Genomic DNA, 16,922 nt, shown 5'->3' on the forward strand with positions numbered 1-16,922 from the left:
AGAGTCCCCCACTTTAATAATAGCGGCAGATTGCTTTGCGTACCTTTTGTACCTTTTAGTTGACTGATAATAACAAAATGTGATTAAAAAGAAATCTGCTAATCAGAAATTACCTTGAGCATTATTAAAAGGAGTGCAAGGACGCCATGAAATGCTGGGCACACGCAGTGCTTTATTAAACAGTCAAAGGCCATCTCAACACGCTCTTATTGAAGGGGGAAAGGATTTGGTCATTTGTTTAAGCTGAGGAGGTGGGGAGGAGTGACGCAGTCATTATCTTGGTCTCAGAAATGAATGCACTGGGCCTGTTTGTTTCACTACCCTATAGACTTTGGCTGCACACATCGGTTTGTTGAGAATGTTATCCCCCAAAAAAGGATAAAATATTAATTTGGCATTAGGGGGAGGGGGAAGTAATGGGTTGCATTTTCCATGGGCATTGCCTGCAAAGTTCACTTGAAATACACCAGGACATATGTTTATACTTCACTCTCGCCAAGGTTTCTCTGAGTTTTTTCTGTGAGCTGGCATAACAGAAAATACATTAAATATGTGTGAAATCTTTTTTTTTTTTTTTAAAAAAAAGGCTGAATATCTCTCTTCCTTTTATTCCCCCAAATTGACAAAAATAAATAAATGTCTGGCTCAGACTCTGAGGTCCAACCTGACCTGAGAGCAACCACTGTTCTATCTATTTTGCCAGGAATATTTTTCCTTAGGAAGCATTTATGCAAATAAGAGAAGTACAAATTTTCCTTTTCACCTCTTGGTCTCTCTCCCTTCCTCCCGTTTTCTTTATTTTTCTTTTTTAGGACCTCTAGGGTTCACCTGGATAAAACATTACTGTACCTACGACAAAGGGACGAAAGCATTCACGATGAGCGTTTCTGAAGCCAAATCTGGAGGGAAAGTCGTAAGTGTTATCGCGAGCCGCCTTCTAAATTGGAAAAGGGCACCGTAGCTTTTCCTCCATTGATTTCAAGTTAGGGAATGGACATAAACTAGGAAAGGTGTTGCTACTTAGAGGGTTACGGTGTGTCCAAATCAAAATGGTTTTTATGCAGTCTGATATTGACAGTCAAAGACGGAAACTCAAACCACATCGTTTTGCAGAAAAGCTTCTTCTTTTTTAAAGAAAAACTAAAAATGAACCTTTTCCACGTTCGGCCTTCACAGAGTACACAGCATACATTTAAACCACTTTATCCTACCCCAAAGAATCCTGGGAACCATAGTTTGCCCCCTGTTGTTGTTTGTTGTTGTTTAGTCGTTTAGTCGTGTCCGACTCTTCGTGACCCCATGGACCAGAGAACGCCAGGCACTCCTGTCCTCCACTGCCCCCCGCAGCTTGGTCAGACTCATGCTGGTAACCTCGAAAACACTATCCAACCATCTCGTCCTCTATCGCCCCCTTCTCCTTGTGCCCTCCATCTTTCCCAACATCAGGGTCTTCTCCAGGGAGTCTTCTCTTCTCATGAGGTGGCCAAAGTACTGGAGCCTCAGCTTCACAATCTGTCCTTCCAGTGAGCACTCAGGGCTGATTTCCTTCAGAATGGAGAGGTTTGATCTTCTTGCAGTCCATGGGACTCTCAAGAGTCTCCTCCAGCACCATAATTCAAAAGCATCAATTCTTCGGCGATCAGCCTTCTTTATGGTCCAGCTCTCACTTCCATACATCACTACTGGGAAAACCATAGCTTTAACTATACGGACCTTTGTTGGCAAGGTGATGTCTCTACTTCTCAAGATGCTGTCTAGGCCTGTCATTGCCCTTCTCCCAAGAAGCAGGCGTCTTTTAATTTCGTGGCTGCTGTCACCATCTGCAGTGATCATGGAACCCAAGAAAGTAAAATCTCTCACTGCCTCCATTTCTTCCCCTTCTATTTGCCAGGAGGTGATGGGACCAGTAGCCATGATCTTCGTTTTTTTGATGTTGAGCTTCAGACCATATTTTGCACTCTCCTCTTTCACCCTCAATAAAAGGTTCTTTAATTCCTCCTCACTTTCTGCCATCAAGGTTGTGTCATCTGCATATCTGAGGTTGTTGATATTTCTTCCGGCAATCTTAATTCCGGCTAGGGATTCATCCAGCCCAGCCTTTCGCATGATGAATTCTGCATATAAGTTAAATAAGCAGGGAGACAAAATGCAGCCTTGTCGTACTCCTTTCCCAATTTTGAACCAGTCAGTTGTTCCATATCCAGTTCTAACTGTAGCTTCTTGTCCCACATAGAGATTTCTCAGGAGACAGATGAGGTGATCAGGCACTCCCATTTCTTTAAGAACTTGCCATAGTTTGCCATGGTCGACACAGTCAAAGGCTTTTGCATAGTCAATGAAGCAGAAGTAAATGTCTTTCTGGAACTCTCTAGCTTTCTCCATAATCCAGCGCATGTTTGCAATTTGGTCTCTGGTTCCTCTGCCTCTTCTAAATCCAGCTTGCACTTCTGGGAGTTCTCGGTCCACATACTGCTTGAGCCTTCCTTGTAGAATTTTAAGCATAACCTTGCTAGCGTGAGAAATTAGTGCAATTGTGCGATAGTTGGAGCATTCTTTGGCACTGCCCTTCTTTGGGATTGGGATGTAGACTGATCTTCTCCAATCTTCTGGCCACTGCTGAGTTTTCCAAACTTGCTGGCATATTGAGTGTAGCACCTTAACAGCATCATCTTTTAAAATTTTAAATAGTTCAGCTGGAATACCATCACTTCCACTGGCCTTGTTATTTGCAGTGCTTTCTAAGGCCCATTTGACTTCACTCTCCAGGATGTCTGGCTCAAGGTCAGCAACCACACTACCTGGGGTATATGAGACATCCGTTTCTTTCTGGTATAATTCCTCTGTGTATTCTTGCCACCTCTTCTTGATGTCTTCTGCTTCTGTTAGGTCCTTTCCACTTTTGTCCTTTATTATGGAAATCCCCTTCATGGATCACTGCCTTGCCGTGGCGAAGGGGCTTGAAGAACTCAGAGAAGCTATGAACTATGCCGAGCAGGGCACCCAAGATGAACAGGTCATAGTGGAGAGTTTTGACCAAACGTGATCCACCTGGAGGAGGAACCGGCAAGCCACTCCAGTATCCCTGCCAAGAAAACTCCATGGACAAAGACATCAGGCATATAAAAGTTATGACGCTGGAAGATGAGCCCCTCAGGTCGGAAGGCGTCCAACATGCTACTGGGGAAGAGCGGAGGGCAAGTACAAGTAGATCCAGAGCTGATGAAGCGGCTGGGCCAAAGCCGAAAGGACGCTCAGTTGCGGATATGCCTGGAAGCGAAAGGAAAGTCCAATGCTGTAAAGAAAAATATTGCATAGGAATCTGGAATGTAAGAACCATGAACATGGGTAAGTTGGAGGTGGTCAAAAATGAGATGGCAAGAATAAATATTGACATCCTGGGTATCAGTGAACTAAAATGGACGGGAATGGGTGAATTCAGTTCGGATGACCATCATATCTACTACTGTGGGCAAGAAACCCGTAAAAGAAATGGAGTGGCCCTCATAGTCAACAAAAGAGTGGCAAAAGCTGTACTGGGATGCAATCTCAAAAATGACAGAATGATCTCGATACGAATCCAAGGCAGACCTTTTAACATCACAGTAATCCAAGTTTATGCACCAACTACTGGTGCTGAAGAAACTGAAATTGACCAATTCTATGAAGACTTACAACACCTTATAGAAGTGACACCAAAGAAGGATGTTCTTCTCATTATAGGGGATTGGAATGCTAAAGTAGGGAGTCAAGAGATAAAAGGAACAACTGGCAAGTTTGGCCTTGGAGATCAAAACGAAGCAGGGCAAAGGCTAATAGAGTTCTGTCAAGAGAACAAGCTGGTCATCACAAACACGCTTTTCCAACAACACAAGAGACGACTCTACACATGGACATCACCAGATGGGCAGCATCGAAATCAGATTGATTATATTCTCTGCAGCCAAAGATGGAGAAGCTCTATACAGTCAGCAAAAACAAGACCTGGAGCTGACTGTGGCTCAGATCATCAGCTTCTTATAGCAAAATTCAAGCTTAAACTGAAGAAAGTAGGAAAAACCACTGGGCCAGTAAGATACAATCTAAGTCAAATCCCTTATGAATACACAGTGGAAGTGAGGAACAGGTTTAAGGATTTAGATTTGGTGGACAGAGTGCCTGAAGAACTATGGATGGAGGCTCGTAACATTATACAGGAGGCAGCAACGAAAACCATCCCAATGAAAAGGAAATGCAAGAAAGCAAAGTGGCTGTCCAATGAGGCCTTACAAATAGCGGGGGAGAGAAGGCAAGCAAAATGCAAGGGAGATCGTGAAACATACAGGAAATTGAATGCAGATTTCCAAAGAATAGCAAGGAGAGACAAGAAGACCTTCTTAAACAAGCAATGCAAAGAAATAGAGGAAAGCAATAGAATGGGAAGAACCAGAGATCTGTTCAAGAAAATTGGAGATATGAAAGGAACATTTCGTACAAAGATTTCCATAATAAAGGACAAAAGTGGAAAGGACCTAACAGAAGTTTGCCCCCTACAGAGCTATAATTCCCAACACCCTCAAAAAAACCACAATTCCTAGGATTCCTTTTGGGGGGGTGTGACAGAATGTGCTTTAAATGTACACAGCCCCAGACATGTTCTGCTGATCTTTTCCTGGGTCTCATCACTACCTTCTATTCATTATCATAAGTACAACGGCAGTAATTTGTGGGTTCTTTAACCTTTTCCATGAATTAGCGCCATTGCACCCATGCATTCGTCCAACAAGGAACACTGTGAATTTTCAGCAACTAATTTAACTTCAAGTAAAAGCTAAACCTCAAGAGACAGGCTACCTTTCCAAAGGAGGGGGGGTGATTTTTGAAGGTTCTAATTGCAACTTTTCATAACGGTCACCTCCAGACTTGATTATTGTAACTCGCTCTACACGGGGCTACCTTTGAAGCTGACCCAGAAACTCCAGCGGGTGCAGAATGCCATGGCGAGGCTCCTTACAGGGTCCTTGCCGTGGGATCACATTCATCCAGTGCTTTACCAACTGCACTGGCTCCCAGTGGAGTACAGGGTCAGGTTTAAGGTGCTGGTTTTGACCTTTAAAGCCCTATACGGCCTAGGACCCTCGTACCTACGGGACCGCCTCCCCTGGTATGCCCCGTGGAGGATTTTAAGGTCCACAAATGACATCACTTTGGATTTCCCAAGTCGCAAGGTGGTTAGATTGGTCTCAACTAGGGCTAGGGCCTTTTCAGTACTGGCCCCAACTTGGTGGAATGCTCTGTCACAAGAGACTAGGGCCCTTCAGGACTTGACATCTTTCCGCAGGGCCTGCAAGACAGAGCTGTTCCGCCTGGCCTTTGGTTTGGACTCAGTCCGACCCTTATGTTTTCCCTCCCCTTACGGTTTTGATCCATGGGCTACTTTTAAAAGGAGGCTGCATTTTAAATTGCATTTTAACCTGTATTTTAAATTGTCCCCCCCCCCCATTATGTTTTTATTGTAATTTTACTGGTGTTAGCCGCCCTGAGCCCAGTTCTGGCCGGGGAGGGCGGGGTATAAATAAAAATTATTAATATTATTATTATTAATTCTTTGCATAGCTCCTTTTGCCTAATCTTCAGTCATTCTCCACTTGGGCAATAGACATGTAGGAAGGATTCTTGCGGCTTTGCCCTTAAAATCTCTCTACCCTCCCTCCTCAATCTTTGCCTACAAAGAGTCTCTTTTCAGACCTACTGCATTCGACCCTGCATTCGAAAGTTGGAAGCATGCCTAATATCACTCCTCACTGAAAGAGGGCCCTTCTAGCTCTTTTACTTCACCACATTGTGTCTCACTGTTCCTGGGAAGTTATTTGGAACATAGGTGCCAGCTCCCTGGGTGCCCGAGCACCCACAAAATTCCCCACGAAGGGGCCAGGCACCCACAATTTTCGGTGCCCACGGCCCCCGGGTACCCATGGTCACAGGGCTAAGTTGGCACTCCTTTTTTTTTGTAAATAATTTTTATTCATTTTCCAATAAAGATGGGGAAAAACATTCCTATTAATAACAAATCAAGCCCAATCTTACCACATTCAAAAACAAAAACCAATACAGCCAATTATAGGGTCCGAATTAATTAATTTCAATGAGGCTTCCCAAGTTCTGGATTTCAAGAGCTAAATGTCCATCCTTTATCTTTCTGCTACCTTCTTTGTTACTTCACAATTTTCCAGTCCTGATACTGACAATCTCCTCTCTCGATCGATCAGACGCTGGTATAACTCTCTATCTTGTTTTGTGTAACAATTCCTTATTTCTGTAATCACGCAGGTGACTTTTTCCACATTGTTCTCAGTCTTCATATTTTAAAGTGCAGTCCTCGTCCGATGACCCCTCCTTTTCTGCTGATTGTTGCTCTACTACTCTCTGGGCTTCCATCCAAGGTTGAAGTTAATTAGCGACGTCGCACTGCCTTTGATCTTTCCAAAGCAGCCAATGTTTCAAATATACTGTAGGGGTGTACTTGGAAATCAGTAAGTTACACAAAGATTGGTTAGGTTTCCCCATAAAAAGCCACGCCACCTCTCCAGGGCCCTCGGACAGCAGGCAGGCATCCAGAGTTTACAGTCACCCTCTTTTCAAACTGTATGTGATAATATTCCATGCAAGCAAATGCAACCTCTGTAAAGTACACCCCTTTTGTAATTCAAATAAAAAAATATCTCCACTCTCCCCCCATTAAATATTTTTTCTGATCATATCCCTTTCTGCGTCAGAACTGCTACCGTCACCATCTTCCCTCCTCAGCCTGAGCTGATCTGATCATATCTTATCTTACTCTGCCAATTTTGATCAGGGTTCTCCGCCAAGGACTGTGATGGTGCCAAGTTGGCACTCCTGATTGCGAGGAATATTAGTGCATGAGAGGAACTGCATAAATTCACAATTACTTTAGGGCAGGGGCGTCACTTAGTTAAAGAAATCGTGACCAAATGAGTTTAAGTTTGGTCAGTTAACCAAGCTGAGCTTTTAACGAACCTGCTAATTAATTAAGCAGCCCAGTAATCCAGTGGCCCCAGGGAGAGCAGGCCATAGGAAACATGAGATCTCCCTCTCTCTGCGGGTGAAGAGAGACCTCTGACCTGGGAGAAGAGGGTACAATACCAGTTTTCTCCCTCGCTGCCACTGTGGAAACTCTAGCAACCTTTGCCCTGTCGACTCCCGACGTTGGTTGGGCTGAAATGGAGGCATGCCAGGGCACAAGGTTTGGAAGTATGTCAAGGGAGAACCAGGGGGAGGTTTGAAACCAAAGCTGCCCCCCCTCCAATACGCCAACATGCTCCCAAACCACAAATCAAACTACACCAGCCCTGGAGTTGATGTAGCTTATTCAGGTTTGTTCCCCTGTTGTTGTTCCCATTCGGAAGGAAATAAGTGTAAGTTAAGAAAAGGGGAAAATATCCGAAATGAGCTCAAGGTCTTTGCAGGGTGAGAGGGCGGAATTGCTTCCCTGCCTCCACAACTCCTCAGCCTTAGGGTGGCATCTGTCATGAAGTAACACCACTGAAGGAAATCTTGGTTTGGGGCAGTTCCCACATCCGTCACAGCAGACAGCATGTCAGAAGAGCCTTTCCCTCTGTGTGGGGCTCTCCTTCTGAGGACACATCTGCTCCCCACAAATTCATTAAGTGCTTCTTAATTTAGTGTGAATCACAGTTTTTCACCAGATAAAATGCTTTTCATTAGTTGAATATTGTAGCCCTCTTTTTGTGGGTGAGGAATGAGCCTTGCAGTTACCGGAAGATGAGTTCGGGGAAGGGAAAATCTGGAAAAACTAAACAGAAATGTCACAACAACAACAACAACAAAAAGCTGTTTTTGCACAGCTTTAAAGTGTTTGTAAGGGCAGCTTGTGCCTTTGCAGCTGTTTGGGTTAGCGGAAGAGCTGAAGGGAAGGCCATTTTTCACTAGGGAGAAGCATGGGGCAACTTTGGCTGGCTCATGAGTGACCAAAGAAAATCTGTAGCTCTGATGAGGAAGCTGTGACCCTATAGCAGTTATCGAGCTCCAGCTCCCATCTTTCCTGACTATTGGTCGCATTGCCTGTGGCTGATGGGAGTTGGAACACAACATCTGGAAGATTGGTGACATTTTGTGCCACCAAGGCCATCTGTGCCTCAAGTGACAACAGCAGATTCAGGAGAACCCCCAAACTTCCTCCTTCAGAGGGACCAAATCTAGAGTAGGCCACCCACATCACCCAGCTGGTCAGAGGAACCACCCACCAACGGTTGTTGTTGTTTAGTCGTTTAGTCATGTCCGACTCTTCGTGACCCCATGGATCAGAGCACACCAGGCACTTCTGTCTTCCACTGCCTCCCACAGTTTGGTCAAACTCATGCTGGTCGCTTCGAGAATACTATCCAACCATCTCGTCCTCTGTCGTCCCCTTCTCCTTCTACCTTCCATCTTTCCCAACATCAGGTGGCCAAAGTACTGGAGTCTCAGCTTCAGGATCTGTCCTTCCAGTGAGCACTCAGGGCTGATTTCCTTCAGAATGGATAGGTTTGATCTTCTTGCAGTCCATGGGACTCTCAAGAGTCTCCTCCAGCACCATAATTCAAAAGCATCAATTCTTCGGCAATCAGCCTTCTTTATGGTCCAGCTCTCACTTCCATACATCACTACTGGAAAAACCATAGCTTTAACTATACGGACCTTTGTTGGCAAGGTGATGTCTCTGCTCAGTCTTATCTGGATAGGCCCTTGACCATTCCCTCCAAGCACTGATTCAGCATATCTACTGCCTTACTTTGTTGTTGGCATTGGTCTATCTCGAGAGAAAAAGGAGTGTGCTTCCGGATGTGAAGTCAAACAGCTGTCTTAGGAGCACCAAAGTGACCTCACTGGGACGCAAGCATAGGCAGTGTGTACGGAGGTCCTGGGCTGCTCAGATGACAAAAATACCCTCTTGGCCTCACTGATGTGGTCCAAAGGAAAGCAGAGCAATGCGTTTGGCACCAGCTGGGCTGCAGGAGTTGCTGGAAGGAGGTGTACAACCATCATAGGGACTCCACTCCACAAATCTATAACAAATAATTTGGCAGTTCAGCATTCCAATTTCCCCCTTTCTGATGTTTTGCAGAATGGTCTTGTCCCGAGTACACCGGAAGTGTTCAAGTTGAAATCCTGCATCCGGAGAAAGACGGATTCAATTGACAAGCGCTTCTGCTTCGATATTGAAGTTTTTGAAAGGTTTGCGTTTTCATAGATGCCTTTTAAGAAAATGAAAGCATTTACGTAGCATTGTGCCATACCGTTAAGAGCAGACAAAAACATAGATTTGCATCTGAAAAATTATATCGAGTGTTTCACTTTTTCATCCAGAATAGACTTTGAACGTGGAGAAAATAACACTCTTAACTGGGTACGCTCATAAAGATCATGTTTTCAGCAGTGGTTGGATGGCCATCTGTCATGGAAGCTTTAGCTGAGATTCCTGCAATGCTAGGGGGTTGGATTAGATCAGTGTTTCCCAACCTTGGGCCTCCAGCTGTTTTTGGACTACAACTCCCATCATCCCTAACTAGCAAGACCAGTGGTCAGGGATGATGGGAATTGTAGTTCAAAAACAGCTGGAGGCCCAAGGTTGGGAAACACTGGATTAGATGACCCTTGGGTCCCTCCCACCTCTATGATTCTGTGTTGAATTAAAATAAAGAACCCTACATTATTATTATTATTATTATTATTATTATTATTATTTGTTAGTTTATTTATCTTGCCCAGGGCAACCCAGTCAGAAAATTCCAGAGGCCTTTAAAATTCTCCAGTCATCTCGCCTACACCTTAAGGAGAGAGCTTAACTCAAATGGGCTCTCAGATCTTTTGTAAGTGTTCTGTTTATAAGATGTGGATAACACTACTCTCGTACATCCTTTAGTCGGTCTGCTCTTTCCTTTCACGTCCCCTCCAAGCCTAAGATCATGAAATATTCTCCCTCCCTATCCCATAGTTTTATAATGATTTATTTATTGCATTTATACCCCATATTTTTCTCCAAGGGGCTCAAAAATGGCATACATGGTTCTCCTTCTCCTCATTTAATCCCCACAACAACCCTGTGAGGTAGGTTAGGCTGAAAGACAGTGACTGACCCAAGAGCACTGGCCAGGTGAGGGTTTGAACCCTGATCTCCCAGGCCCTCGGACAGCAATCTAAGCAACTACACCACACTAGCTCTATAGATAAAGGTAAAGGGACCCCTGACCATTAGGTCCAGTCATGGCCGACTCTGGGGTTGCAGCGCTCATCTTGCTTTATTGGCTGAGGGAGCCGGCGTACAGCTTCCAGGTCATGTGGCCAGTATGACTAAGCCGCTTCTGGCGAACCAGAGCAGCGCACGGAAACGCCGTTTATCTTCCCGCCAGAGTGGTACCTATTTATCTACTTTCACTTTGACGTGCTTTCGAACTGCTAGGTTGGCAGGAGCTGGGACCGAGCAACGGGAGCTCACCCTGTCACGGGGATTAGAACCACCGACCTTCTGATTGGCAAGTTCTAGGCTCTGTGGTTTAACCCACAGCGTCTGCTCTATAGATAGCTATAGATAAAACCTAAACCCTACCTGGCTTTATTCAAACATAAGAGCCCTACCGGGCCAGATCCACTTAGGCCAGCATCCTGCTTTCTAAAGCGGCTCACCCAGATGCATCTGGTAAGCCTACAAGTCAGATATAAAAGTTGCAGCCCTCTCCCTTGTTCCTCCCCACCACTAGGGGGCGCCCTACTCTGCTACAGACAGCACAGAGCTTGATGGACCTATGGTCTGTCTTGGTCTACAGCAGCCTACCTTTGATGCGTTGTGTTACCTACAATGTGCTACCTACCTTCTACATGGAGGTCTCTGGAAAGGTACCAGAACTCCCCCTTGTACACAGTCACTCCTGTTCATCCCACTGAAACCTCCCAAAAAAGGCTAGGGGGTGCATTGCTGGTAGAATGATACACTCTAGGAGACCCCATGTTTACGATGATGATGATGATGATGATGATGATGATGATGATGATGATTTATTATTTATAGCCCACCCATCTGGCTGGGTTTCCCCACCCCTCTGGGCGGCTTCCAACAAAATATTAAAATACAATACTCTGTCAAACATTAAAAGCTTCCCTAAACAGGGCTGCCTTCAGATGTCTTCTAAAAGTCTGGTAGTTGTTTTTCTCTTTGACATCTGGTGGGAGGGTGTTCCACAGGGCACCCTATGGAATTATAGTAATGTGGTACGGTTGTACCTCAAGTAATACGCCATTTTTGTTTTAAACACAGTGGAATCTTTGGGAAGCTGTAGTAGACATGTGTGTTAATGTGCTTCTACAGTGCTTTTTTCTGGGGGGGGGGTGTTTAGGGGTAAACATTTTGTGTTGCCCCGACAGACCAACATGCCAGCTGTCTCTGCAGTAGCAGCGCAGACTGGAGCTCCGTCATTCTCCCCACCGGTGCCCGGAGAAGGGAGTCTGGGGTGGCTGTGGTGGAGGTGATGACATTCCTTCTCCTTCCTCTTGCAGGGCTAGAGCCAGCTGGCTCTTTTTTTCTTTCTTTTTAAGGAAAAAACCACTGTGTTTCCATTTCATCTGCAGCATCTGCAAGCCACTCAGTAATCTTGCCAGGCGATGGCAGTTTACCAACATTGCAGATGGGCAAATCGTTCAGGGCTGCTTTTAAATGTTTCCCCTGTTTTGAAGAGAGAAGTTTTGAAATAAATAGGGATCTTCCCTGTCCCGCCCCTCGTTCCTTGAATCTGTTTGACCCTAGAGTCTTTTGTTGTTGTGGCTTTAATTCAGGCTCTTTGAGAAGGCCTCCTTGACAAGGCAGAATGTGACCAAAGTCCACATCAGAAACTTTTAATGTTGTTTTTGATAGTCCGTTTGAATAACTGTCGTTTTGTTTAGTTGTCTCAGTTGCTGGCCCTCAGGAGCTCCACTTGGGGAGCTCTTATAATGAAAGAGAGCATATTGTATAGAGAAGAGACATGTTCCTTGGATAAGAAGTTCACTGGAAATACTCAGTTCAACTCTAGCACCTACTCCTTCTCATTTTACTCAGCATGGTACTATCCTCTTCAGACAATCTTCACAATTTGTGAAAAGAAAAGAAAACAAGTGAATCACTTTCTTTCGTTGTTGTCTTTTAAATAGGCATGGGATCATTACACTACAAGCTTATTCCGAATCCAACCGGAAGCTCTGGCTGGAAGCAATGGATGGAAAAGAACCGGTAGGGAAATCCTTGTTCTATCATTTATTTCTTTTGATTTACAGTGGTGCCCCGCAAGACAAATGCCTCGCAAGACGGAAAACCCGCTAGACGAAAGGGTTTTCCGTTTTGGAGGTGCTGCGGGTTTTTTTCCTCCCCCCCCCTTTTTCTAAGCCGCTAAGCCGCTTATCAGCTGATCCGCTAAGCCGCTTATCAGCTGATCTGCTAAGCCGCTTATCAGCTGATCCGCTAAGCCCCTAAGCCGCTAATACCGCTAAGCCGCTAATGGGCTTGCTTCGCAAGACGAAAAAACCGCAAGACGAAGAGACTTGCGGAACGGATTCTTTTCGTCTTGCGAGGCACCACTGTATTTATTTTTTCCAGGCAGAGAATTAACAGCAAATTTACTTTGCCTCTTTTAAGACTGGGGTGGGGGGAGGCTAAACCCGTCACATGGGGGCCTAATCCTGTCCCCGCAGCACAATTTCCCCCCTCCAAAGCTCCACAGTTTTTGGCTGCAGCAAAAAGAAATGAAGTAGATAAAGACCTTGGGTGGGTGGAGATGCCAGTTTCCCCCTCCCCAAGCCTAATAATAATAATAATAATAATAATAATAATAATAATTTTATTATTTATACCTCGCCCTTGCCCTTCTGGCTGGATTTCCCCAACCACTCTGGGTGGCTTACAGCATATCTAAAAACATAAAACATCAATCCTTAAAAACTTCCCTAAACAAGGCTGCCTTCAGATGACTTCTAAAAGTCAGAAAATTGTTTATTTCCTTGACATCTGAAGGAAGGGAGTTCTACAGGGAGGGTGCCACTACTGAGAAGGCCCTCCGCCTGGTTCCCTGTAACTTCACTTTTCTCAGTAAGGGAACTAGCAGAAAACCCTCAGATGAGGACCTCAGTGTCCGGGCTAAGCGACAGGATGGAGATGCTCCTTCAGGTATACTGGGCCGAGGCCATTTAGGGCTTTAAAGGTCAGCACCAACACTTAGAGAGCATTGATGATGACGATGTTGATACAGTGGTACCTCAGGTTACATATGCTTCAGGTTACATACGCTTCAGGTTACAGACTCCTCTAACCCAGAAATAGTGCTTCAGGTGAAGAATTTTGCTTCAGGATGAGAACAGAAATCGGGCTCCGGCGGTGCAGCAGCAGCAGGAGGCCCCATTAGCTAAAGTGGTGCTTCAGGTTAAGAACAGTTTCAGATTCAGTACGGACCTCCGGAATGAATTAAGTACTTAACCTAAGATACCACTGTACATTTATTTATACTCTGCCTTTTTCCCTGACGAGGCTCAAGGCAGCTTATAGAGAGAAATAAGAACCACTAAAAATATAAGGGGGATCATTAAAAAACAATTAAACATTGATAGAATTAAATCCATATGCATATATAAAATCTGTTAGAGCCATACCAATAATTACAAGAGAAACAGAATGGCACCAGCCCTTTTGATAAAAGCATTCAGTTCCCAAAGTCATCAGCAGCAGGAGGAAGGACAACAAGGAGGGAGCCAGTCTAGTTTTCTAGAGAAGGAGTTCCAAAGTTTGGGAGCAGCCACCAAGAAGGCCCTTTCTCGAGTGATTACCAGATGTGCCTGTGTGTCCCAGGCACCCCATTCAATGAAGGCACATGTCTGATAGGTCATTTTTTGTTGATGAAAGCTCTCACTTGCAGCAATTTTCATGGTATTCCAGATACACATGCACACACCCTTTCCCAGGTCTGCGCCCTGCAAAGCAGTTGCAGCAACAATGGGACCACACACAAACCTACCTTCTTCTGACAGTTTGCATTCCTGCACCCTGAGACTTCTCTTATGTGGAAGCTGTCACTCCTCTTCTCTCTTCAGGCCCCTCCTTGGTGGGAGTGGGGTGGGAGATGGCGGGGAGTCAGTTGGCCCATCCCTTGGCTGAACAGTCTCTTCCTCCACCTCTAACACATCCTGCTCACCTCCCTCCTTCTCAGACTGCTCTGAGCATTCCTTTCCCTCGGCTACCGCCTAGCTGGTGGTGCCAAACCCCATAGATTCCTCTCCTGGGTCAATCCCCTGGCCCCCTGCCTCTGCCACACACCCTTCACAGCCCTTCCAATCCCTAACACCATGGAGGTAGTTGGACCGAGAGATGGGCCTCATCTGAAGTCCAGGTTGCCTCAGGGATTACCTGAACCCTTACATCCCAGCTCGAGCACTGAGCGTCCTTGGTCATTCCCCAAGATGGTGAGGCTCATTTGACAACAATGAGAAACCAAGCTTATGGTTTGTTGGCCTAGTCTAGTGGAGATTCAGCAGGTGCCTTCTGTGCCAGCTTCTGAACGCCTGTTGAAAACGTTTGCTTCCTGCCAGGCCTCAGCAGGCAATTAAGAGTACATCCTTCTGCAATGGTTAATTGTTTTGAACCTTTGTGTGGTTTTATGTTTCATTCCTGCAAACTGCTTTGATGCATGGCTTATTGCTTTGTCCCAAAATGGACTGTGGTTTGTTCATTTCAAGTCAGCCGGCGGCATTAAGCAAGGAATAAATCGATTTTTTTCTTGGGTTTATTTCTGGCTTGCTGCTCATGACTTGTTCGGAACAAACAAGCCGTGGTCCAGTGTTCAGACACTACAGGAAATCTTGCTGAGGCTTGTCTGAACCATGTGACTGCCACATGGTGGGAGGGAAACACATTCACAGTTCAATCTTGGTGAAACGCAAACTATGGTTTATCATGGTGTGCAAACCATCTTGCTTGCTCTCCCTCTTCCACATAGAGTTGTGGTAAGGATAAAATGGAATTTACCCATCCTGAGCTGCTAGGAAACTAAACAAGTAAATATGACTGTGATGCTTGGTTTCTTTTTTTAGATTTACACCTTGCCAGCTATTATTAGCAAGAAAGAAGAAAGTAAGTTAATATTCAATTATATGAGATTGTTAACTATGCCTATGAGTCCTTCTGCATAAGTGCATAATGCTTCTGAACAACTTTCCCCTGTTCTGCTGTACCATTACACTCCCTTTTGTCATGACTATGCCTTCAGAAAGCCTGCCCAAATTACTTACAGCTAGTAGATGTATTTGTGCTGTATCTAAGAGCCCTTAGTTTACCACTGTGTGCATACAGTTTGTTTTAAATCACAAAATTCAATAAACCACAGCCGTGTCTATCTGAAAGTTGTGGCTTCTCTCAAAATAACCGATACAAACCACAGATTTTATTGCAATATGTAAGCTTGGTTTCTTCACTATTTCGTCTACAGTTTGTTTCATTGATTTGGGGGTGAGGGGTGGCAAATCTGCCCTGTGAAATAGAGGGATATGTTGGGGAGTCATGTTGCTGCGTGCTTTTGGTATGTAGCATGGTGACTAGTGGATTCCAAGTTTGTCTCCCTTCTCGTCCGCTAGGGGCAATATAACTTAGCTGTCCAGAAAAAGCTCTGCTTACAGGTCACTGCTGCTGGATATTAACTGACCATTCTCCCCAGACCTCTCCACTGGCAAGGAAGAGGGAGTAATAAGAACTTCCCATTCATCACACTACCTATCTAAAGTGACCCTGGAACACTTTTTTTTCTGTAGAAAACTATATATGAGTGTTAAAATTGTAAGAAGTTTACTAGCTCCTGACCAGTTACGGCAATCTTGTCAGGAACATTGCTTTTATACATTTTGTTCTTCTTAATTTAGCCAGTTAGCAAAATCAGCCATGGATATACTTTCAGAAATAGCTTTGAAGAACAGCTTATTTTGGCTGCACTAATTAGAGATCCTAACAAATTGCGCCTTTCCTGCCTTCAAGTGTTTTTAGTAGATGTTGGCAATAACCTGTTTTGTTTCTGCCCCGCAAAAGCCCTAAGATGTCAGCTTAGCCTGACATTTCCACTTTTCCAAGGAGCTTATCATGATGTAATTCCCAGCCTCCAACACTTTCTCTTGAATTGTTGGTGCTAAGTACTGCTTTGTCTTAGATTCCAGGTGACAATAATTTTATCACACTGTGCCCTTTTTGTTCTTCACTGTTTTTTTCTTCACAGTTCTGCCACTGTTTTTTTTTAACACATTGAATGTTACAAAGATGTGCATTAAAAGGTGAAGGCAGTGGGCATGATCCTAAGAAACATAGGTGCACCAAAATCCAAGGGATTTCAGGCACACATGTAAGCATTTATGTCTTACTGATTTTGTGCTTGAAATCTGTGCTTGAACTCCTTTGGATTACAGTGTGCCTTTGGATCGTGAATAGGGTCTCTTGAAATAAGTGAAGTTAGAAGTTAGAAAAGCCACCCAGGTATCGGTATTGGGCTCCTTCCCCTCCCCATGAGCCTGGCCCCATCTCTTCAACACTTGCTGAGGGCTATTAACAAATCACATTTCTCCTTCCCCTTTCCTTCCAATATTGAGCAGCAGTTAGCCAGACAAGCTGCAAGAATTAGAGGTTTCTAATAACATGTTTGGGAAAAATGTGCATCAGGTTCAGTTCCAGAGATTGCAATAATTTCTGTCCTGTAACTTCTAACACTGTTCTAAGAGGGCTAGGCCTCAAAAAATAAATAACTGGAATGAATCAATTGAATTTTGAGATAAGTATTTTATTTACACGGCTGTGAAGTCACAAGCCACGAATTTCTGGTTTGCTTGCTGGACTGTGACAGATATTGGAAGTCTGGCTTAATTTGTTCCTCCCATTT

At 44.6% G+C, this 16,922-nt stretch overlaps 1 protein-coding gene across 1 annotated transcript in view; it reads left to right on the forward strand.

The window, feature by feature from the left end:
- Positions 1–16,922, forward strand: part of ARHGAP42 (Rho GTPase activating protein 42) — a 178,406-nt gene that overhangs the window by 135,678 nt on the left and 25,806 nt on the right. Inside the window, exons 9-12 of the mRNA XM_079973564.1 lie at positions 813–913; positions 9,122–9,231; positions 12,178–12,256; positions 15,100–15,139. Coding sequence (XP_079829690.1) covers positions 813–913; positions 9,122–9,231; positions 12,178–12,256; positions 15,100–15,139 — 330 coding nt within the window. The remainder of the gene's footprint in view (positions 1–812; positions 914–9,121; positions 9,232–12,177; positions 12,257–15,099; positions 15,140–16,922) is intronic.

This window comes from Podarcis cretensis (genome assembly GCF_951804945.1).
Source record: "Podarcis cretensis genome assembly, chromosome: 4".
Taxonomy (NCBI): domain Eukaryota; kingdom Metazoa; phylum Chordata; class Lepidosauria; order Squamata; family Lacertidae; genus Podarcis; species Podarcis cretensis.